At 37.4% G+C, this 23,741-nt stretch overlaps 1 protein-coding gene across 3 annotated transcripts in view; it reads left to right on the top strand.

Moving 5' to 3' along the window:
* Positions 1 to 23,741, top strand: part of LOC124133511 — an 83,314-nt gene that overhangs the window by 1,827 nt on the left and 57,746 nt on the right. Inside the window, exons 1-2 of one of the 3 annotated variants that reach the window (XM_046497912.2) lie at positions 1,121 to 1,276; positions 1,785 to 2,106. In XM_046497912.2, coding sequence (XP_046353868.1) covers positions 1,789 to 2,106 — 318 coding nt within the window. In that variant the 5' untranslated portion in view covers positions 1,121 to 1,276; positions 1,785 to 1,788. Of the gene's footprint in view, positions 1 to 1,120; positions 1,277 to 1,784; positions 2,107 to 23,741 lie in introns of those variants that run through there. The other 2 variants (XM_046497913.2, XM_048384469.1) reach the window with 2 other exon arrangements.

Here is a 23,741-nt window from a genome sequence, read left to right as displayed (position 1 = left end):
ACATTGACTCTGTTCATATTGGTCTGTACCTGACATAAATACAAAGTTCTGAATCCAAATTCACTTGTATTGTTTTGTTTTGTTTAAGTACACTTGTATAGGGACAGGCAGATTAGACAGGAAGACTCTTACGAAGCTGGGCTTACTGTAACAGCTGGCCCGTGAGGATCCGGGCTAGAATAGGTCTCCAGAAACCATGCTTGCCGTAAAAGGCGACTAACGGGATCGGGTGGTCAGACTCGCTGACTTGGTTTATGCTGCGTAGATCGACGCTCATGATGTTAATCACTGGATTGTCTGGTCCAGACTCGATTTTGTACAGACCGCCGTTACATAGCTGAAAAATTGCTGAGTGCTATTGTTATAAAACGTCTGCTAGAGAATGATACATACATTTGGAGAGGGAAAGAGACGAGCACAGAGACCAGATCTCTCACAGTACCATAAAAGCCACACACGTAAACAAATGCATGTTCATTATGAACGATGATATGTTTGACGACGCTGATATGCTTTATTGTCTCTGGGTGCAAATGACTTGGTTGATGCATGTCATCGATCCCAATTGCGTGGATCTATGTTCATGATATCAATCACTGGACTGTCTGGACCAGACTCGATTATTTACAGACCGACGTCATATAGTTGGAATATTGCTGAGTGCGGCGTAAAACAAGAAACAAAAAAACAAAAAATATATATTTGGGTGGTATCCAGACAGTAGCTTGAGACATCTTGAGACCCCCCCCTTTACTTCGAAAACAAATCTTTATTTCTGTATAAATTACCACCAAAGACAATAAATAGATCTTAATTGTGCTACCCTCCTTTTAAAAAAACTGTATCCGCCCATATTGTTACATGTCAAGTTATACCGGTTGCGTGGATCGGTGCCTGGTCCAGACTCGATTATTTACAGACCGCCATCATATAGCTGGAATATTGCTGAGTGTGGCGTTGAAGAAAAAAACAAACTAATAGAATACCTGCCTGTCTAACTGCGTCGATCTAAACTAAACTGGCCCGAGGCGGACACCTCATTATAACATGTGACTGCAATTCCCCGATAAAAACGTTTTCCTACCCGCGTACTTTGCACATCAGATGAGCCAGGTTTTGATCACGAGTGCAGAGGGTTGCAATCATTGGCTCAGATATAGTTCGGCGTGACTCGTGATTTCAAAATGAGTACTATAAGTTGCTAGATCAAAGCGGGACAGGTGCGCACGCTGTGGTTGTTGGTTGTGCCGCATGTCGGAATAATCACACTTGTAAGGTATGTGTTTTATGCTGATAAACACAAAATGGTGTATAATATTAGCATTGCAAATTCAAATCAAGTACAACACAACTACTTCTACGTAAAAGTGATCAGATATTTCAACTACGATTGCTGTAAACAATTTGCCGATTGCAATTTTGTCAGTGACCAGTGCGTGACTCGTTCTGTGATTATTTCTACAGTGCAGCTTTCTGACGTTTTGCTCAGAATAATAGGTTTCAATGCATTGTTTGATAGGCATTACTTAGAGATTGATAGATGACAAAGGAGAGATAATTTATGGATAACAACTTTTTTATTTACTGTAAAGGCGACGTTTCGGTATAGATCCTTATACCGTTGTCAAGCAAGTACAACGGTATAAGGATCTATACAGAAACGTCGCCTTTAAAGGAAATGAAGTTGTTATCCATAATTTATCTCTATAGGTTTAAATGCGTTTTGCCTGTTAATTATTCCATACATATTGGACTTATCTGTGTTTGGTCTTTTGTTTTTACAGAAAAATGGCTACAACGGTCCTCTACCAGCCAGGAATGACCATTGGCCGGGTATTTGATATGCGAACATTTGCTTGTGGTCTAAACATATTTTCTCCGGATGACATAGCCAAAACTTCGACTGTTGAACGTCATTCAAACACAGTCAAGTACTCGGTGATTAAGAAATCGAGCGATGTCAACAACATCCTTGGAATATCGGGGGATATTTCCCTGAAAGCAAAGGCAGGCATCATTGATGTGGAAGGTGTGGGATCATATCTTAAAGAGGATCGTTTACAAGATAACGTAATGGAGATACTAGCCAGAGCTCAAGTAGAAACGGTAAGGTTGATTGGAAATAAAAGATGACGCCAATTTTAAAAAATCTATTCATTCTTTCGTTTTAGCTCACTGACTGACTGAAAGTCAAGTGAACTTATTTAATTCCTATTTGTAATAGTTCTGTTCAAAACCATTACTTTGTTTTCAAAGTATAATGCGATTTGGTGTATTTAAGTTGCTTTTACTTTTAGGTTGTGTCACTCAGGGCGTAGACACATTTCTTACGTTTGGACAGCATAATATTCCATATCCAGGAAGTCTATTTGAAGTCTAGTCTAGCCCCAACATACACGTATAGTCGCCTGTTACGACACGCATAGTCGCCTGTTACGGCAAGCATAGGTTTCTGAAGACCTATTCTAAGCCGGATCTTCACGTGTCTTCGGTAAATGTAACAGTAACGATACATGAATATGAAATGAACGTTAGTTAAACAAGTATTAGCGACAAGATTATCTCAGTTAAATCCGAAAATGACATAGACATTTGTGTAGCTTATATGTTTAGTTTTTGTCACTTGCATACAAGAGTTATACCACAGATTACTTTTTTGAAACTTAAATTATTCCATAGATTTTTCAACTAGTGTTTAGGAAGAGGCCTTATTTCAATCACCAGGAGTTGCACCAATATTTCTAAGCTTGACAACAATATATTAATGTGTCACGTGTATCAACATATAGGCCTAACAATGCACATAACTAACTGACAAATAAGTTACGAAATAAAACTAGATCTATGTTTTGACCAACATATATTCCATGACAATTGTAATTACGGATTTCCTTTTCTTTCACATAATGTTCACACACAAAACTGAGTTTGATTATTAGATCCACATGTGTCCCATGTATTTTTTGTCCGGTGGATTTGGATACACTTCGAGCACAAGTTTTTAAACACAATCTGGCATCCAATTCGGATGCGCGAAATAATCTTGATGAAAATAATGTTGAAATCCATTTTCACGCACATGACAGAATTATTGTGAACAAATATTTATCTGAACATCGTTTCGAAGTGTGTAAGGCTGTCCGTGTTTTGTCTGAGTTCCTCATCTCCATTCCGACATTGAAATAATATAAATAACATAGTTTTTTCCATCCGCTGTGGAAAATGGGGCATCGATCTAATGAATCCCCCCTGCTTCTATTGCACGTCATAAAAGAACCAGGCCAACTTTATTTTTCTTCTGCTGATTTTTAAAAATTCGTTTGAGAAGCAAAGCGACTTGATATACGTCATGAATATATTTACAGACTCGTACCAAGAGTTTTAAACATTGTCATAAATGACATAAAAATAACTTACACAATTTTTAAAGTCTTTTATGAACACCAACAGCATGTCTTTGGCTATTTATTAGAATCTTTTTGTTCAACATATATATTCATTACTTTTAGTTTTTGAAAAAGGTATATCTGTTCAAATGATAAGGAAAATGACACTTCTTATCGACATTATAAAAACAATTCTAAGAAAAGAAATATCCATACTGTGTCAATTTCAGTATGCATACATCTGCCTTCCATTCAGACTGTTCTTCAGTGATTGAGGTTCCTCATCAATCAATAATTTTTTTATCAGTAGACCTCAAATGGAACTTCCTGAATTTCAAGTGAAAGGTTATTTTGGCTGTTGGCGATGAGAACCTCACATTAATGTGACTCGGATCATGATGTAAAAAGGAAAGATTTTACATCCTCTGGTTAATTGCTGTATTCAAACAAACAAAGGCAGATAGACATTTTCTCCAAATATAAACAAGAGTCATCAGAAAGATGACTTATCCCCACGGCAGCTGTCTGTAAAGTAACCACTAGTAAATGTGCAATTCTGTAAGTAATGAGTCAACAGTTGAATGTTCTTTTAGAAGCATACATTGTTTACCCATTGAATGGTTTTCGAATTCTGGCCCGGAAACTAACCCCATCCCCAATTGAGTCTATGTCCAACTTCATTCCATAAAAATTTAAAAAAATAAAAATTAGAAAAATCCAAAAATATCAAAAGGCACCACTTCAGTATGTGCCTGATAGCTTTGCCAAGTTTCGATCAAATACACTGAATGGTTTTTGAATTGTGCCCTGGAAACGAACCCCGTCCCCAATTGAGTTTATGTCCAACTTCATTCCATAACAATTTAAAAAAAATAAAAATTCGAAAAATCCCAAAATATCAAAAGGCACCACTTCAGTATGTGCCTGATAGATTTGCCAAGTTTCGATCAAATACACTGAATGGTTTTCGATTTCTGCCCCGGAAACGAACCCCATCCCCAATTGAGTCTATGTCCAACTTCATTCCATAAAAATTAAAAAAAAATAAAAATTACAAAAATCCCAAAATATCAAAAGGCACCACTTCAGTATGTGCCTGATAGATCTGCCAAGTTTCGATCAAATACACTGAATGGATTTCGAATTCTGCCCCGGAAAAGGAAATGATTACGGACGGACAGACGGACGGACAGACAGACTGGTTGATCGCTCTATCCCCCCGCATTATATGCCGGGGGGGGAAAAAATTTAAAAAATTAAAAAAATTTAGAAAGATCCCAAAATATCAAAAGGCACCACTTCAGTATGTGCCTGATAGCTTTGTCAAGTTTCGATCAAATACACTGAATGGTTTTAGAATTCTGCCCTGGAAACGAACCCCATCCCCAATTGAGTCTATGTCCAACTTCATTCCATAACAATTTAAAAAAATAAAAATTCGAAAAATCCCAAAATAACAAAAGGCACCACTTCCTGTGTGCCTGATAGATTTGCCAAGTTTCGATCAAATACACTGAATGGTTTTCGATTTCTGCCCCGGAAACGAACCCCATCCCCAATTGAGTCTATGTCCAACTTCATTCCATAAAAATTAAAAAAAAATAAAAATTACAAAAATCCCAAAATATCAAAAGGCACCACTTCAGTATGTGCCTGATAGATCTGCCAAGTTTCGATCAAATACACTGAATGGATTTCGAATTCTGCCCCGGAAAAGGAAATGATTACGGACGGACAGACGGACGGACAGACAGACTGGTTGATCGCTATATCCCCCGCATTGTATGCCGGGGGATAAAAATTAAAACATTTTTCTTTTTAGAAAGATCCCCAAATATCAAAAGGCACCACTTCAGTATGTGCCTGATAGCTTTGCCAAGTTTCGATCAAATACACTGAATGGTTTCGAATTCTGCCCCGGAAACGAACCCCATCCCCAATTGAGTCTATGTCCATCTTCATTCCATAAACATTTTAAAAAATAAAAATTAGAAAAATCCCAAAATATCAAAAGGCACCACTTCAGTATGTGCCTGATAGCTTTGCCAAGTTTCGATCAAATACACTGAATGGTTTTCGATTTCTGCCCTGGAAACGAACCCCATCCCCAATTGAGTTTATGTCCAACTTCATTCCATAACAATTTAAAAAAATAAAAATTCGAAAAATCCCAAAATATCAAAAGGCACCACTTGAGTATGTGGCTGATAGCTTTGCCAAGTTTCGATCAAATACACTGAATGGTTTTCGATTTCTGCCCCGGAAACGAACCCCATCCCCAATTTAGTCTATGTCCAACTTCATTCCATAACAATTTAAAAAAATAAAAATTAGAAAAATCCCAAAATATCAAAAGGCACCACTTCAGTATGTGCCTGATAGATTTGCCAAGTTTCGATCAAATACACTGAATGGATTTCGAATTCTGCCCCGGAAAAGGAAATGATTACGGACGGACAGACGAACGGACAGACAGACTGGTTGATCGCTATATCCCCCCGCATTATATGCCGGGGGGGGGGGGGGAAATTAAAAAAATTAATTTTTTTTAGAAAGATCCCAAAATATCAAAAAGCACCACTTCAGTATGTGCCTGATAGATTTGCCAAGTTTCGATCAAATACACTGAATGGTTTTCGAATTCTGCCCCGGAAACGAGCCCCATCCCCAATTGAGTCTATGTCCATCTTCATTCCATAAACATTTAAAAAAATAAAAATTAGAAAAATCCCAAAATATCAAAAGGCACCACTTCAGTATGTGCCTGATAGATTTGCCAAGTTTCGATCAAATACACTGAATGGTTTTCGATTTCTGCCCCGGAAAACGCCCTGGAAACGAACCCCATCCCCAATTTAGTCTATGTCCAACTTCATTCCATAAACATTTTAAAAAATAAAAATTAGAAAAATCCCAAAATATCAAAAAGCACCACTTGAGTATGTGCCTGATAGCTTTGCCAAGTTTCGATCAAATACACTGAATGGTTTTTGAATTGTGCCCTGGATTGAGTCTATGTCTATGGGGAAACGAACCCCATCCCCAATTTAGTCTATGTCCAACTTCATTCCATAACAATTTAAAAAAAATAAAAATTAGAAAAATCCCAAAATATCAAAAGGCACCACTTCAGTATGTGCCTGATAGATTTGCCAAGTTTCGATCAAATACACTGAATGGTTTTCGATTTCTGCCCTGGAAACGAACCCCATCCCCAATTTAGTCTATGTCCAACTTCATTCCATAAAAAAATTAAAAAAATAAAAATTAGAAAAATCCCAAAATATCAAAAAGCACCACTTGAGTATGTGCCTGATAGATTTGCCAAGTTTCGATCAAATACACTGAATGGTTTTCGAATTCTGCCCCGGAAACGAACCCCATCCCCAATTGAATCTATGTCCAACTTCAGTCCATACAAATTTAAAAAAATAAAAATTAGAAAAATCCCAAAATATCAAAAGGCACCACTTCAGTATGTGCCTGATAGATTTGCCAAGTTTCGATCAAATACACTGAATGGACTTCGAATTCTGCCCCGGAAAAGGAAATGATTACGGACGGACAGACGGACGGACAGACAGACTGGTTGATCGCTATATCCCCCCGCATTACATGCCGGGGGGGAAAAAATTAAAAAAATTTTTTTTTTAGAAAGATCCCAAAATATCAAAAGGCACCACTTCAGTATGTGCCTGATAGATTTGCCAAGTTTCGATCAAATACACTGAATGGTTTTCGATTGCTGCCCCGGAAAACGCCCTGGAAACGAACCCCATCCCCAATTTAGTCTATGTCCAACTTCATTCCATAACAATTTAAAAAAATAAAAATTAGAAAAATCCCAAAATATCAAAAGGCACCACTTCAGTATGTGCCTGATAGCTTTGCCAAGTTTCGATCAAATACACTGAATGGTTTTCGATTTCTGCCCTGGAAACGAACCCCATCCCCAATTGAGTTTATGTCCAACTTCATCCATAACAATTTAAAAAAATAAAAATTCGAAAAATCCCAAAATATCAAAAGGCACCACTTCAGTATGTGCCTGATAGCTTTGCCAAGTTTCGATCAAATACACTGAATGGTTTTCGATTTCTGCCCCGGAAACGAACCCCATCCCCAATTGACTCTATGTCCAACTTCATTCCATAAAAATTTAAAAAAATAAAAATTAGAAAAATCCCAAAATATCAAAAGGCACCACTTCAGTATGTGCCTGATAGATTTGCCAAGTTTCGATCAAATACACTGAATGGTTTTCGAATTCTGCCCCGGAAAAGGAAATGATTACGGACGGACGGACAGACGGACGGACAGACAGACTGGTTGATCGCTATATCCCCCCGCATTATATGCCGGGGGGGGAAAAATTAAAAAAATTAAATTTTTTTAGAAAGATCCCAAAATATCAAAAGGCACCACTTCAGTATGTGCCTGATAGATTTGCCAAGTTTCGATCAAATACACTGAATGGTTTTCGAATTCTGCCCCGGAAAAGGAAATGATTACGGACGGACAGACGGACGGACAGACAGACTGGTTGATCGCTATATCCCCCCGCATTATATGCCGGGGGGATAAATATTAAAAATTTTTTTAAAATTTAGAAAGATCCCAAAATATCAAAAGGCACCACTTCAGTATGTGCCTGATAGCTTTGCCAAGTTTCGATCAAATACACTGAATGGTTTTAGAATTCTGACCCGGAAACGAGCCCCATCCCCAATTGAGTCTATGTCAATCTTCATTCCATAAACATTTAAAAAAATAAAAATTAGAAAAATCCCAAAATATCAAAAGGCACCACTTCAGTATGTGCCTAATAGATTTGCCAAGTTTCGATCAAATACACTGAATGGTTTTCGATTTCTGCCTCGGAAAACGCCCTGGAAACGAACCCCATCCCCAATTTAGTCTATGTCCAACTTCATTCCATAAACATTTTAAAAAATAAAAATTATAAAAATCCCAAAATATCAAAAAGCACCACTTGAGTATGTGCCTGATAGCTTTGCCAAGTTTCGATCAAATACACTGAATGGTTTTTGAATTGTGCCCTGGAAACGAACCCCATCCCCAATTGAGTCTATGTCCAACTTCATTCCATAACAATTTAAAAAAATAAAAATTAGAAAAATCCCAAAATATCAAAAGGCACCACTTCAGTATGTGCCTGATAGATTTGCCAAGTTTCGATCAAATACACTGAATGGTTTTCGAATTCTGCCCCGGAAACGAACCCCATCCCCAATTGAATCTATGTCCAACTTCAGTCCATACAAATTTAAAAAAATAAAAATTAGAAAAATCCCAAAATATCAAAAGGCACCACTTCAGTATGTGCCTGATAGATTTGCCAAGTTTCGATCAAATACACTGAATGGTTTTCGATTTCTGCCCCGGAAAACGCCCTGGAAACGAACCCCATCCCCAATTTAGTCTATGTCCAACTTCATTCCATAAAAAAAATAAAAAAATAAAAATTAGAAAAATCCCAAAACATCAAAAAGCACCACTTGAGTATGTGCCTGATAGCTTTGCCAAGTTTTGATCAAATACACTGAATGGTTTTTGAATTGTGCCCTGGAAACGAACCCCATCCCCAATTGAGTCTATGTCCAACTTCATTCCATAACAATTTAAAAAAATAAAAATTAGAAAAATCCCAAAATATCAAAAGGCACCACTTCAGTATGTGCCTGATAGATTTGCCAAGTTTCGATCAAATACACTGAATGGACTTCGAATTCTGCCCCGGAAAAGGAAATGATTACGGACGGACAGACGGACGGACAGACAGACTGGTTGATCGCTATATCCCCCCGCATTGTATGCCGGGGGGATAAAAATTAAAAAAAATTTTTTTTTAGAAAGATCCCAAAATATCAAAAGGCACCACTTCAGTATGTGCCTGATAGCTTTGCCAAGTTTCGATCAAATACACTGAATGGTTTTCGAATTCTGCCCCGGAAACGAACCCCATCCCCAATTGAGTTTATGTCCAACTTCATTCCATAACAATTTAAAAAAATAAAAATGAGAAAAATCCCAAAATATCAAAAGGCACCACTTGAGTATGTGCCTGATAGCTTTGCCAAGTTTCGATCAAATACACTGAATGGTTTTCGATTTCTGCCCCGGAAACGAACCCCATCCCCAATTGAGTCTATGTCCAACTTCATTCCATAAAAATTTAAAAAAATAAAAATTAGAAAAATCCCAAAATATCAAAAGGCACCACTTCAGTATGTGCCTGATAGCTTTGCCAAGTTTCGATCAAATACACTGAATGGTTTTCGATTTCTGCCCTGGAAACGAACCCCATCCCCAATTGAGTTTATGTCCAACTTCATTCCATAACAATTTAAAAAAATAAAAATTCGAAAAATCCCAAAATATCAAAAGGCACCACTTGAGTATGTGGCTGATAGCTTTGCCAAGTTTCGATCAAATACACTGAATGGTTTTCGATTTCTGCCCCGGAAACGAACCCCATCCCCAATTTAGTCTATGTCCAACTTCATTCCATAACAATTTAAAAAAATAAAAATTAGAAAAATCCCAAAATATCAAAAGGCACCACTTCAGTATGTGCCTGATAGATTTGCCAAGTTTCGATCAAATACACTGAATGGATTTCGAATTCTGCCCCGGAAAAGGAAATGATTACGGACGGACAGACGAACGGACAGACAGACTGGTTGATCGCTATATCCCCCCGCATTATATGCCGGGGGGGGGGGGGGAAATTAAAAAAATTAATTTTTTTTAGAAAGATCCCAAAATATCAAAAAGCACCACTTCAGTATGTGCCTGATAGATTTGCCAAGTTTCGATCAAATACACTGAATGGTTTTCGAATTCTGCCCCGGAAACGAGCCCCATCCCCAATTGAGTCTATGTCCATCTTCATTCCATAAACATTTAAAAAAATAAAAATTAGAAAAATCCCAAAATATCAAAAGGCACCACTTCAGTATGTGCCTGATAGATTTGCCAAGTTTCGATCAAATACACTGAATGGTTTTCGATTTCTGCCCCGGAAAACGCCCTGGAAACGAACCCCATCCCCAATTTAGTCTATGTCCAACTTCATTCCATAAACATTTTAAAAAATAAAAATTAGAAAAATCCCAAAATATCAAAAAGCACCACTTGAGTATGTGCCTGATAGCTTTGCCAAGTTTCGATCAAATACACTGAATGGTTTTTGAATTGTGCCCTGGATTGAGTCTATGTCTATGGGGAAACGAACCCCATCCCCAATTTAGTCTATGTCCAACTTCATTCCATAACAATTTAAAAAAAATAAAAATTAGAAAAATCCCAAAATATCAAAAGGCACCACTTCAGTATGTGCCTGATAGATTTGCCAAGTTTCGATCAAATACACTGAATGGTTTTCGATTTCTGCCCTGGAAACGAACCCCATCCCCAATTTAGTCTATGTCCAACTTCATTCCATAAAAAAATTAAAAAAATAAAAATTAGAAAAATCCCAAAATATCAAAAAGCACCACTTGAGTATGTGCCTGATAGATTTGCCAAGTTTCGATCAAATACACTGAATGGTTTTCGAATTCTGCCCCGGAAACGAACCCCATCCCCAATTGAATCTATGTCCAACTTCAGTCCATACAAATTTAAAAAAATAAAAATTAGAAAAATCCCAAAATATCAAAAGGCACCACTTCAGTATGTGCCTGATAGATTTGCCAAGTTTCGATCAAATACACTGAATGGACTTCGAATTCTGCCCCGGAAAAGGAAATGATTACGGACGGACAGACGGACGGACAGACAGACTGGTTGATCGCTATATCCCCCCGCATTACATGCCGGGGGGGAAAAAATTAAAAAAATTTTTTTTTTAGAAAGATCCCAAAATATCAAAAGGCACCACTTCAGTATGTGCCTGATAGATTTGCCAAGTTTCGATCAAATACACTGAATGGTTTTCGATTGCTGCCCCGGAAAACGCCCTGGAAACGAACCCCATCCCCAATTTAGTCTATGTCCAACTTCATTCCATAACAATTTAAAAAAATAAAAATTAGAAAAATCCCAAAATATCAAAAGGCACCACTTCAGTATGTGCCTGATAGCTTTGCCAAGTTTCGATCAAATACACTGAATGGTTTTCGATTTCTGCCCTGGAAACGAACCCCATCCCCAATTGAGTTTATGTCCAACTTCATCCATAACAATTTAAAAAAATAAAAATTCGAAAAATCCCAAAATATCAAAAGGCACCACTTCAGTATGTGCCTGATAGCTTTGCCAAGTTTCGATCAAATACACTGAATGGTTTTCGATTTCTGCCCCGGAAACGAACCCCATCCCCAATTGACTCTATGTCCAACTTCATTCCATAAAAATTTAAAAAAATAAAAATTAGAAAAATCCCAAAATATCAAAAGGCACCACTTCAGTATGTGCCTGATAGATTTGCCAAGTTTCGATCAAATACACTGAATGGTTTTCGAATTCTGCCCCGGAAAAGGAAATGATTACGGACGGACGGACAGACGGACGGACAGACAGACTGGTTGATCGCTATATCCCCCCGCATTATATGCCGGGGGGGGAAAAATTAAAAAAATTAAATTTTTTTAGAAAGATCCCAAAATATCAAAAGGCACCACTTCAGTATGTGCCTGATAGATTTGCCAAGTTTCGATCAAATACACTGAATGGTTTTCGAATTCTGCCCCGGAAAAGGAAATGATTACGGACGGACAGACGGACGGACAGACAGACTGGTTGATCGCTATATCCCCCCGCATTATATGCCGGGGGGATAAATATTAAAAATTTTTTTAAAATTTAGAAAGATCCCAAAATATCAAAAGGCACCACTTCAGTATGTGCCTGATAGCTTTGCCAAGTTTCGATCAAATACACTGAATGGTTTTAGAATTCTGACCCGGAAACGAGCCCCATCCCCAATTGAGTCTATGTCAATCTTCATTCCATAAACATTTAAAAAAATAAAAATTAGAAAAATCCCAAAATATCAAAAGGCACCACTTCAGTATGTGCCTAATAGATTTGCCAAGTTTCGATCAAATACACTGAATGGTTTTCGATTTCTGCCTCGGAAAACGCCCTGGAAACGAACCCCATCCCCAATTTAGTCTATGTCCAACTTCATTCCATAAACATTTTAAAAAATAAAAATTATAAAAATCCCAAAATATCAAAAAGCACCACTTGAGTATGTGCCTGATAGCTTTGCCAAGTTTCGATCAAATACACTGAATGGTTTTTGAATTGTGCCCTGGAAACGAACCCCATCCCCAATTGAGTCTATGTCCAACTTCATTCCATAACAATTTAAAAAAATAAAAATTAGAAAAATCCCAAAATATCAAAAGGCACCACTTCAGTATGTGCCTGATAGATTTGCCAAGTTTCGATCAAATACACTGAATGGTTTTCGAATTCTGCCCCGGAAACGAACCCCATCCCCAATTGAATCTATGTCCAACTTCAGTCCATACAAATTTAAAAAAATAAAAATTAGAAAAATCCCAAAATATCAAAAGGCACCACTTCAGTATGTGCCTGATAGATTTGCCAAGTTTCGATCAAATACACTGAATGGTTTTCGATTTCTGCCCCGGAAAACGCCCTGGAAACGAACCCCATCCCCAATTTAGTCTATGTCCAACTTCATTCCATAAAAAAAATAAAAAAATAAAAATTAGAAAAATCCCAAAACATCAAAAAGCACCACTTGAGTATGTGCCTGATAGCTTTGCCAAGTTTTGATCAAATACACTGAATGGTTTTTGAATTGTGCCCTGGAAACGAACCCCATCCCCAATTGAGTCTATGTCCAACTTCATTCCATAACAATTTAAAAAAATAAAAATTAGAAAAATCCCAAAATATCAAAAGGCACCACTTCAGTATGTGCCTGATAGATTTGCCAAGTTTCGATCAAATACACTGAATGGACTTCGAATTCTGCCCCGGAAAAGGAAATGATTACGGACGGACAGACGGACGGACAGACAGACTGGTTGATCGCTATATCCCCCCGCATTGTATGCCGGGGGGATAAAAATTAAAAAAAATTTTTTTTTAGAAAGATCCCAAAATATCAAAAGGCACCACTTCAGTATGTGCCTGATAGCTTTGCCAAGTTTCGATCAAATACACTGAATGGTTTTCGAATTCTGCCCCGGAAACGAACCCCATCCCCAATTGAGTTTATGTCCAACTTCATTCCATAACAATTTAAAAAAATAAAAATGAGAAAAATCCCAAAATATCAAAAGGCACCACTTGAGTATGTGCCTGATAGCTTTGCCAAGTTTCGATCAAATACACTGAATGGTTTTCGATTTCTGCCCCGGAAACGAACCCCATCCCCAATTGAGTCTATGTCCAACTTCATTCCATAAAAATTTAAAAAAATAAAAATTAGAAAAATCCCAAAATATCAAAAGGCACCACTTCAGTATGTGCCTGATAGCTTTGCCAAGTTTCGATCAAATACACTGAATGGTTTTCGAATTCTGCCCCGGAAAAGGAAATGATTACGGACGGACAGACGGACGGACAGACAGACTGGTTGATCGCTATATCCCCCCCGCATTATATGCCGGGGGGGGAAAAATTAAAAAAAAAGATCCCAAAATATCAAAAGGCACCACTTCAGTATGTGCCTGATAGATTTGCCAAGTTTCGATCAAATACACTGAATGGTTTTCGAATTCTGCCCCGGAAAAGGAAATGATTACGGACGGACAGACAGACTGGTTGATCGCTATATCCCCCCGCATTATATGCCGGGGGGATAAATATTTAAAAAAAATTAAAAATTTAGAAAGATCCCAAAATATCAAAAGGCACCACTTCAGTATGTGCCTGATAGCTTTGCCAAGTTTCGATCAAATACACTGAATGGTTTTCGATTTCTGCCCTGGAAACGAACCCCATCCCCAATTGAGTTTATGTCCAACTTCATCCATAACAATTTAAAAAAATAAAAATTCGAAAAATCCCAAAATATCAAAAGGCACCACTTCAGTATGTGCCTGATAGCTTTGCCAAGTTTCGATCAAATACACTGAATGGTTTTCGATTTCTGCCCCGGAAACGAACCCCATCCCCAATTGACTCTATGTCCAACTTCATTCCATAAAAATTTAAAAAAATAAAAATTAGAAAAATCCCAAAATATCAAAAGGCACCACTTCAGTATGTGCCTGATAGATTTGCCAAGTTTCGATCAAATACACTGAATGGTTTTCGAATTCTGCCCCGGAAAAGGAAATGATTACGGACGGACGGACAGACGGACGGACAGACAGACTGGTTGATCGCTATATCCCCCCGCATTATATGCCGGGGGGGGAAAAATTAAAAAAATTAAATTTTTTTAGAAAGATCCCAAAATATCAAAAGGCACCACTTCAGTATGTGCCTGATAGATTTGCCAAGTTTCGATCAAATACACTGAATGGTTTTCGAATTCTGCCCCGGAAAAGGAAATGATTACGGACGGACAGACGGACGGACAGACAGACTGGTTGATCGCTATATCCCCCCGCATTATATGCCGGGGGGATAAATATTAAATTTTTTTTTAAAATTTAGAAAGATCCCAAAATATCAAAAGGCACCACTTCAGTATGTGCCTGATAGCTTTGCCAAGTTTCGATCAAATACACTGAATGGTTTTAGAATTCTGACCCGGAAACGAGCCCCATCCCCAATTGAGTCTATGTCAATCTTCATTCCATAAACATTTAAAAAAATAAAAATTAGAAAAATCCCAAAATATCAAAAGGCACCACTTCAGTATGTGCCTAATAGATTTGCCAAGTTTCGATCAAATACACTGAATGGTTTTCGATTTCTGCCTCGGAAAACGCCCTGGAAACGAACCCCATCCCCAATTTAGTCTATGTCCAACTTCATTCCATAAACATTTTAAAAAATAAAAATTATAAAAATCCCAAAATATCAAAAAGCACCACTTGAGTATGTGCCTGATAGCTTTGCCAAGTTTCGATCAAATACACTGAATGGTTTTTGAATTGTGCCCTGGAAACGAACCCCATCCCCAATTGAGTCTATGTCCAACTTCATTCCATAACAATTTAAAAAAATAAAAATTAGAAAAATCCCAAAATATCAAAAGGCACCACTTCAGTATGTGCCTGATAGATTTGCCAAGTTTCGATCAAATACACTGAATGGTTTTCGAATTCTGCCCCGGAAACGAACCCCATCCCCAATTGAATCTATGTCCAACTTCAGTCCATACAAATTTAAAAAAATAAAAATTAGAAAAATCCCAAAATATCAAAAGGCACCACTTCAGTATGTGCCTGATAGATTTGCCAAGTTTCGATCAAATACACTGAATGGTTTTCGATTTCTGCCCCGGAAAACGCCCTGGAAACGAACCCCATCCCCAATTTAGTCTATGTCCAACTTCATTCCATAAAAAAAATAAAAAAATAAAAATTAGAAAAATCCCAAAACATCAAAAAGCACCACTTGAGTATGTGCCTGATAGCTTTGCCAAGTTTTGATCAAATACACTGAATGGTTTTTGAATTGTGCCCTGGAAACGAACCCCATCCCCAATTGAGTCTATGTCCAACTTCATTCCATAACAATTTAAAAAAATAAAAATTAGAAAAATCCCAAAATATCAAAAGGCACCACTTCAGTATGTGCCTGATAGATTTGCCAAGTTTCGATCAAATACACTGAATGGACTTCGAATTCTGCCCCGGAAAAGGAAATGATTACGGACGGACAGACGGACGGACAGACAGACTGGTTGATCGCTATATCCCCCCGCATTGTATGCCGGGGGGATAAAAATTAAAAAAAATTTTTTTTTAGAAAGATCCCAAAATATCAAAAGGCACCACTTCAGTATGTGCCTGATAGCTTTGCCAAGTTTCGATCAAATACACTGAATGGTTTTCGAATTCTGCCCCGGAAACGAACCCCATCCCCAATTGAGTTTATGTCCAACTTCATTCCATAACAATTTAAAAAAAATAAAAATGAGAAAAATCCCAAAATATCAAAAGGCACCACTTGAGTATGTGCCTGATAGCTTTGCCAAGTTTCGATCAAATACACTGAATGGTTTTCGATTTCTGCCCCGGAAACGAACCCCATCCCCAATTGAGTCTATGTCCAACTTCATTCCATAAAAATTTAAAAAAATAAAAATTAGAAAAATCCCAAAATATCAAAAGGCACCACTTCAGTATGTGCCTGATAGCTTTGCCAAGTTTCGATCAAATACACTGAATGGTTTTCGAATTCTGCCCCGGAAAAGGAAATGATTACGGACGGACAGACGGACGGACAGACAGACTGGTTGATCGCTATATCCCCCCCGCATTATATGCCGGGGGGGGGGAAAATTAAAAAAAAAGATCCCAAAATATCAAAAGGCACCACTTCAGTATGTGCCTGATAGATTTGCCAAGTTTCGATCAAATACACTGAATGGTTTTCGAATTCTGCCCCGGAAAAGGAAATGATTACGGACGGACAGACAGACTGGTTGATCGCTATATCCCCCCGCATTATATGCCGGGGGGATAAATATTTAAAAAAATTAAAAATTTAGAAAGATCCCAAAATATCAAAAGGCACCACTTCAGTATGTGCCTGATAGCTTTGCCAAGTTTCGATCAAATACACTGAATGGTTTTAGAATTCTGCCCCGGAAACGAGCCCCATCCCCAATTGAGTCTATGTCAATCTTCATTCCATAAACATTTAAAAAAATAAAAATTAGAAAAATCCCAAAATATCAAAAGGCACCACTTCAGTATGTGCCTGATAGATTTGCCAAGTTTCGATCAAATACACTGAATGGTTTTCGATTTCTGCCCCGGAAAACGCCCTGGAAACGAACCCCATCCCCAATTTAGTCTATGTCCAACTTCATTCCATAAACATTTTAAAAAATAAAAATTAGAAAAATCCCAAAATATCAAAAGGCACCACTTCAGTATGTGCCTGATAGATTTGCCAAGTTTCGATCAAATACACTGAATGGTTTTTGAATTGTGCCCTGGAAACGAACCCCATCCCCAATTGAGTCTATGTCCAACTTCATTCCATAACAATTTAAAAAAATAAAAATTAGAAAAATCCCAAAATATCAAAAGGCACCACTTCAGTATGTGCCTGATAGATTTGCCAAGTTTCGATCAAATACACTGAATGGTTTTCGAATTCTGCCCCGGAAACGAACCCCATCCCCAATTTAGTCTATGTCCAACTTCAGTCCATACAAATTTAAAAAAATAAAAATTAGAAAAATCCCAAAATATCAAAAGGCACCACTTCAGTATGTGCCTGATAGATTTGCCAAGTTTCGATCAAATACACTGAATGGTTTTCGATTTCTGCCCCGGAAAACGCCCTGGAAACGAACCCCATCCCCAATTTAGTCTATGTCCAACTTCATTCCATAAACATTTTAAAAAATAAAAATTAGAAAAATCCCAAAATATCAAAAAGCACCACTTGAGTATGTGCCTGATAGCTTTGCCAAGTTTCGATCAAATACACTGAATGGTTTTTGAATTGTGCCCTGGAAACGAACCCCATCCCCAATTGAGTCTATGTCCAACTTCATTCCATAACAATTTAAAAAAATAAAAATTAGAAAAATCCCAAAATATCAAAAGGCACCACTTCAGTATGTGCCTGATAGATTTGCCAAGTTTCGATCAAATACACTGAATGGTTTTCGAATTCTGCCCCGGAAACGAACCCCATCCCCAATTGAGTCTATGTCCAACTTCAGTCCATACAAATTTAAAAAAATAAAAATTAGAAAAATCCCAAAATATCAAAAGGCACCACTTCAGTATGTGCCTGATAGATTTGCCAAGTTTCGATCAAATACACTGAATGGACTTCGAATTCTGCCCCGGAAAAGGAAATGATTACGGACGGACAGACGGACGGACAGACAGACTGGTTGATCGCTATATCCCCCCGTATTGTATGCCGGGGGGATAAAAATTAAAAAAATTTTTTTTTAGAAAGATCCCAAAATATCAAAAGGCACCACTTCAGTATGTGCCTGATAGCTTTGCCAAGTTTCGATCAAATACACTGAATGGTTTTCGAATTCTGCCCCGGAAACGAACCCCATCCCCAATTGAGTCTATGTCCATCTTCATTCCATAAACATTTTAAAAAATAAAAATTAGAAAAATCCCAAAATATCAAAAGGCACCACTTCAGTATGTGCCTGATAGATTTGCCAAGTTTCGATCAAATACACTGAATGGTTTTTGAATTGTGCCCTGGAAACGAACCCCATCCCCAATTGAGTCTATGTCCAACTTCATTCCATAACAATTTAAAAAAATAAAAATTAGAAAAATCCCAAAATATCAAAAGGCACCACTTCAGTATGTGCCTGATAGATTTGCCAAGTTTCGATCAAATACACTGAATGGTTTTCGAATTCTGCCCCGGAAACGAACCCCATCCCCAATTGAGTCTATGTCCAACTTCAGTCCATACAAATTTAAAAAAATAAAAATTAGAAAAATCCCAAAATATCAAAAGGCACCACTTCAGTATGTGCCTGATAGATTTGCCAAGTTTCGATCAAATACACTGAAAGGTTTTCGATTTCTGCCCCGGAAAACGCCCTGGAAACGAACCCCATCCCCAATTTAGTCTATGTCCAACTTCATTCCATAAACATTTAAAAAAATAAAAATTAGAAAAATCCCAAAATATCAAAAAGCACCACTTGAGTATGTGCCTGATAGCTTTGCCAAGTTTCGATCAAATACACTGAATGGTTTTTGAATTGTGCCCTGGAAACGAACCCCATCCCCAATTGAGTCTATGTCCAACTTCATTCCATAACAATTTAAAAAAATAAAAATTAGAAAAATCCCAAAATATCAAAAGGCACCACTTCAGTATGTGCCTGATAGATTTGCCAAGTTTCAATCAAATACACTGAATGGTTTTCGAATTCTGCCCCGGAAACGAACCCCATCCCCAATTGAGTCTATGTCCAACTTCATTCCATAACAATTTAAAAAAATAAAAATTAGAAAAATCCCAAAATATCAAAAGGCACCACTTCAGTATGTGCCTGATAGATTTGCCAAGTTTCGATCAAATACACTGAATGGTTTTCGATTTCTGCCCCGGAAAACGCCCTGGAAACGAACCCCATCCCCAATTTAGTCTATGTCCAACTTCATTCCATAAACATTTTAAAAAATAAAAATTAGAAAAATCCCAAAATATCAAAAAGCACCACTTGAGTATGTGCCTGATAGCTTTGCCAAGTTTCGATCAAATACACTGAATGGTTTTTGAATTGTGCCCTGGAAACGAACCCCATCCCCAATTGAGTCTATGTCCAACTTCATTCCATAACAATTTAAAAAAATAAAAATGAGAAAAATCCCAAAATATCAAAAGGCACCACTTCAGTATGTGCCTGATAGCTTTGCCAAGTTTCGATCAAATACACTGAATGGTTTTCGAATTCTGTCCCGGAAACGAACCCCATCCCCAATTGAGTCTATGTCCAACTTCAGTCCATACAAATTTTAAAAAATAAAAATTAGAAAAATCCCAAAATATCAAAAGGCACCACTTCAGTATGTGCCTGATAGATTTGCCAAGTTTCGATCAAATACACTGAATGGTTTTCGATTTCTGCCCCGGAAAACGCCCTGGAAACGAACCCCATCCCAAAATTTAGTCTATGTCCAACTTCATTCCATAAAAAATTTAAAAAAATAAAAATTAGAAAAATCCCAAAATATCAAAAAGCACCACTTGAGTATGTGCCTGATAGCTTTGCCAAGTTTTGATCAAATACACTGAATGGTTTTTGAATTGTGCCCTGGAAACGAACCCCATCCCCAATTGAGTCTATGTCCAACTTCATTCCATAACAATTTAAAAAAATAAAAATGAGAAAAATCCCAAAATATCAAAAGGCACCACTTCAGTATGTGCTTGATAGATTTGCCAAGTTTCGATCAAATACACTGAATGGTTTTCGATTTCTGCCCCGGAAACGAACCCCATCCCCAATTGAGACTATGTCCAACTTCATTCCATAACAATTTAAAAAAATAAAAATTAGAAAAATCCCAAAATATCAAAAGGCACCACTTCAGTATGTGCCTGATAGATTTGCCAAGTTTCGATCAAATACACTGAATGGTTTTCGATTTCTGCCCCGGAAAACGCCCTGGAAACGAACCCCATCCCCAATTTAGTCTATGTCCAACTTCATTCCATAAACATTTTAAAAAATAAAAATTAGAAAAATCCCAAAATATCAAAAAGCACCACTTCAGTATGTGCCTGATAGCTTTGCCAAGTTTCGATCAAATACACTGAATGGTTTTTGAATTGTGCCCTGGAAACGAACCCCATCCCCAATTGAGTCTATGTCCAACTTCATTCCATAACAATTTAAAAAAATAAAAATGAGAAAAATCCCAAAATATCAAAAGGCACCACTTCAGTATGTGCCTGATAGATTTGCCAAGTTTCGATCAAATACACTGAATGGTTTTCGAATTCTGCCCCGGAAAAGGAAATGATTACGGATGGACAGACGGACGTACAGACAGACTGGTTGATCGCTATATCCCCCCGCATTATATGCCGGGGGGAAAAAAATAAAAAAAAATAAAAAAATTTAGAAAGATCCCAAAATATCAAAAGGCACCACTTCAGTATGTGCCTGATAGATTTGCCAAGTTTCGATCAAATACACTGAATGGTTTTCGAATTCTGCCCCGGAAAAGGAAATGATTACGCACGGACAGACGGACGGACAGACAGACTGGTTGATCGCTATATCCCCCCGCATTATATGCCGGGGGGATAAATATTAAAAAAAAATTAAAAATTTAGAAAGATCCCAAAATATCAAAAGGCACCACTTCAGTATGTGCCTGATAGCTTTGCCAAGTTTCGATCAAATACACTGAATGGTTTTAGAATTCTGCCCCGGAAACGAACCCCATCCCCAATTGAGTCTATGTCAATCTTCATTCCATAAACATTTAAAAAAATAAAAATTAGAAAAATCCCAAAATATCAAAAGGCACCACTTCAGTATGTGCCTGATAGATTTGCCAAGTTTCGATCAAATACACTTAATGGTTTTCGATTTCTGCCCCGGAAAACGCCCTGGAAACGAACCCCATCCCCAATTTAGTCTATGTCCAACTTCATTCCATAAACATTTTAAAAAATAAAAATTAGAAAAATCCCAAAATATCAAAAAGCACCACTTGAGTATGTGCCTGATAGCTTTGCCAAGTTTCGATCAAATACACTGAATGGTTTTTGAATTGTGCCCTGGAAACGAACCCCATCCCCAATTGAGTCTATGTCCAACTTCATTCCATAACAATTTAAAAAAATAAAAATTAGAAAAATCCCAAAATATCAAAAGGCACCACTTCAGTATGTGCCTGATAGATTTGCCAAGTTTCGATCAAATACACTGAATGGTTTTCGAATTCTGCCCCGGAAACGAACCCCATCCCCAATTTAGTCTATGTCCAACTTCATTCCATAACAATTTAAAAAAATAAAAATTAGAAAAATCCCAAAATATCAAAAGGCACCACTTCAGTATGTGCCTGATAGATTTGCCAAGTTTCGATCAAATACACTGAATGGTTTTCGAATTCTGCCCCGGAAACGAACCCCATCCCCAATTGAGTCTATGTCCAACTTCATTCCATAACAATTTAAAAAAATAAAAATGAGAAAAATCCCAAAATTTCAAAAGGCACCACTTCAGTATGTGCCTGATAGATTTGCCAAGTTTCGATCAAATACACTGAATGGTTTTCGATTTCTGCCCCGGAAAACGCCCTGGAAACGAACCCCATCCCCAATTTAGTCTATGTCCAACTTCATTCCATAAACATTTTAAAAAATAAAAATTAGAAAAATCCCAAAATATCAAAAAGCACCACTTCAGTATGTGCCTGATAGCTTTGCCAAGTTTCGATCAAATACACTGAATGGTTTTTGAATTGTGCCCTGGAAACGAACCCCATCCCCAATTGAGTCTATGTCCAACTTCATTCCATAACAATTTAAAAAAATAAAAATTAGAAAAATCCCAAAATATCAAAAGGCACCACTTCAGTATGTGCCTGATAGCTTTGCCAAGTTTCGATCAAATACACTGAATGGTTTTCGAATTCTGCCCCGGAAACGAACCCCATCCCCAATTGAGTCTATGTCCAACTTCAGTCCATACAAATTTAAAAAAATAAAAATTAGAAAAATCCCAAAATATCAAAAGGCACCACTTCAGTATGTGCCTGATAGATTTGCCAAGTTTCGATCAAATACACTGAATGGTTTTCGATTTCTGCCCCGGAAAACGCCCTGGAAACGAACCCCATCCCCAATTTAGTCTATGTCCAACTTCATTCAATAAAAAATTTAAAAAAATAAAAATTAGAAAAATCCCAAAATATCAAAAAGCACCACTTGAGTATGTGCCTGATAGCTTTGCCAAGTTTTGATCAAATACACTGAATGGTTTTTGAATTGTGCCCTGGAAACGAACCCCATCCCCAATTGAGTCTATGTCCAACTTCATTCCATAACAATTTAAAAAAATAAAAATTAGAAAAATCCCAAAATATCAAAAGGCACCACTTCAGTATGTGCTTGATAGATTTGCCAAGTTTCGATCAAATACACTGAATGGTTTTCGATTTCTGCTCCGGAAACTAACCCCATCCCCAATTGAGTCTATGTCCAACTTCAGTCCATACAAATTTAAAAAAAATAAAAATTAGAAAAATCCCAAAATATCAAAAGGCACCACTTCAGTATGTGCCTGATAGATTTGCCAAGTTTCGATCAAATACACTGAATGGTTTTCGATTTCTGCCCCGGAAAACGCCCTGGAAACGAACCCCATCCCCAATTGAGTCTATGTCCAACTTCATTCCATAAAAAAATTAAAAAAATAAAAATTAGAAAAATCCCAAAATATCAAAAAGCACCACTTGAGTATGTGCCTGATAGCTTTGCCAAGTTTTGATCAAATACACTGAATGGTTTTTGAATTGTGCCCTGGAAACGAACCCCATCCCCAATTTAGTCTATGTCCAACTTCATTCCATAAAAAAATTAAAAAAATAAAAATTAGAAAAATCCCAAAATATCAAAAGGCACCACTTCAGTATGTGCCTGATAGATTTGCCAAGTTTCGATCAAATACACTGAATGGTTTTCGAATTCTGCCCCGGAAAAGGAAATGATTACGGACGGACAGACGGACGGACAGACAGACTGGTTGATCGC

This window comes from Haliotis rufescens, unplaced genomic scaffold (genome assembly GCF_023055435.1).
Source record: "Haliotis rufescens isolate VD_foot unplaced genomic scaffold, xgHalRufe1.0.p SCAF_5, whole genome shotgun sequence".
Taxonomy (NCBI): domain Eukaryota; kingdom Metazoa; phylum Mollusca; class Gastropoda; order Lepetellida; family Haliotidae; genus Haliotis; species Haliotis rufescens.
Note: the sequence above shows the minus strand (reverse complement) of the source record. Positions and strands in the feature narration are given on the sequence as shown.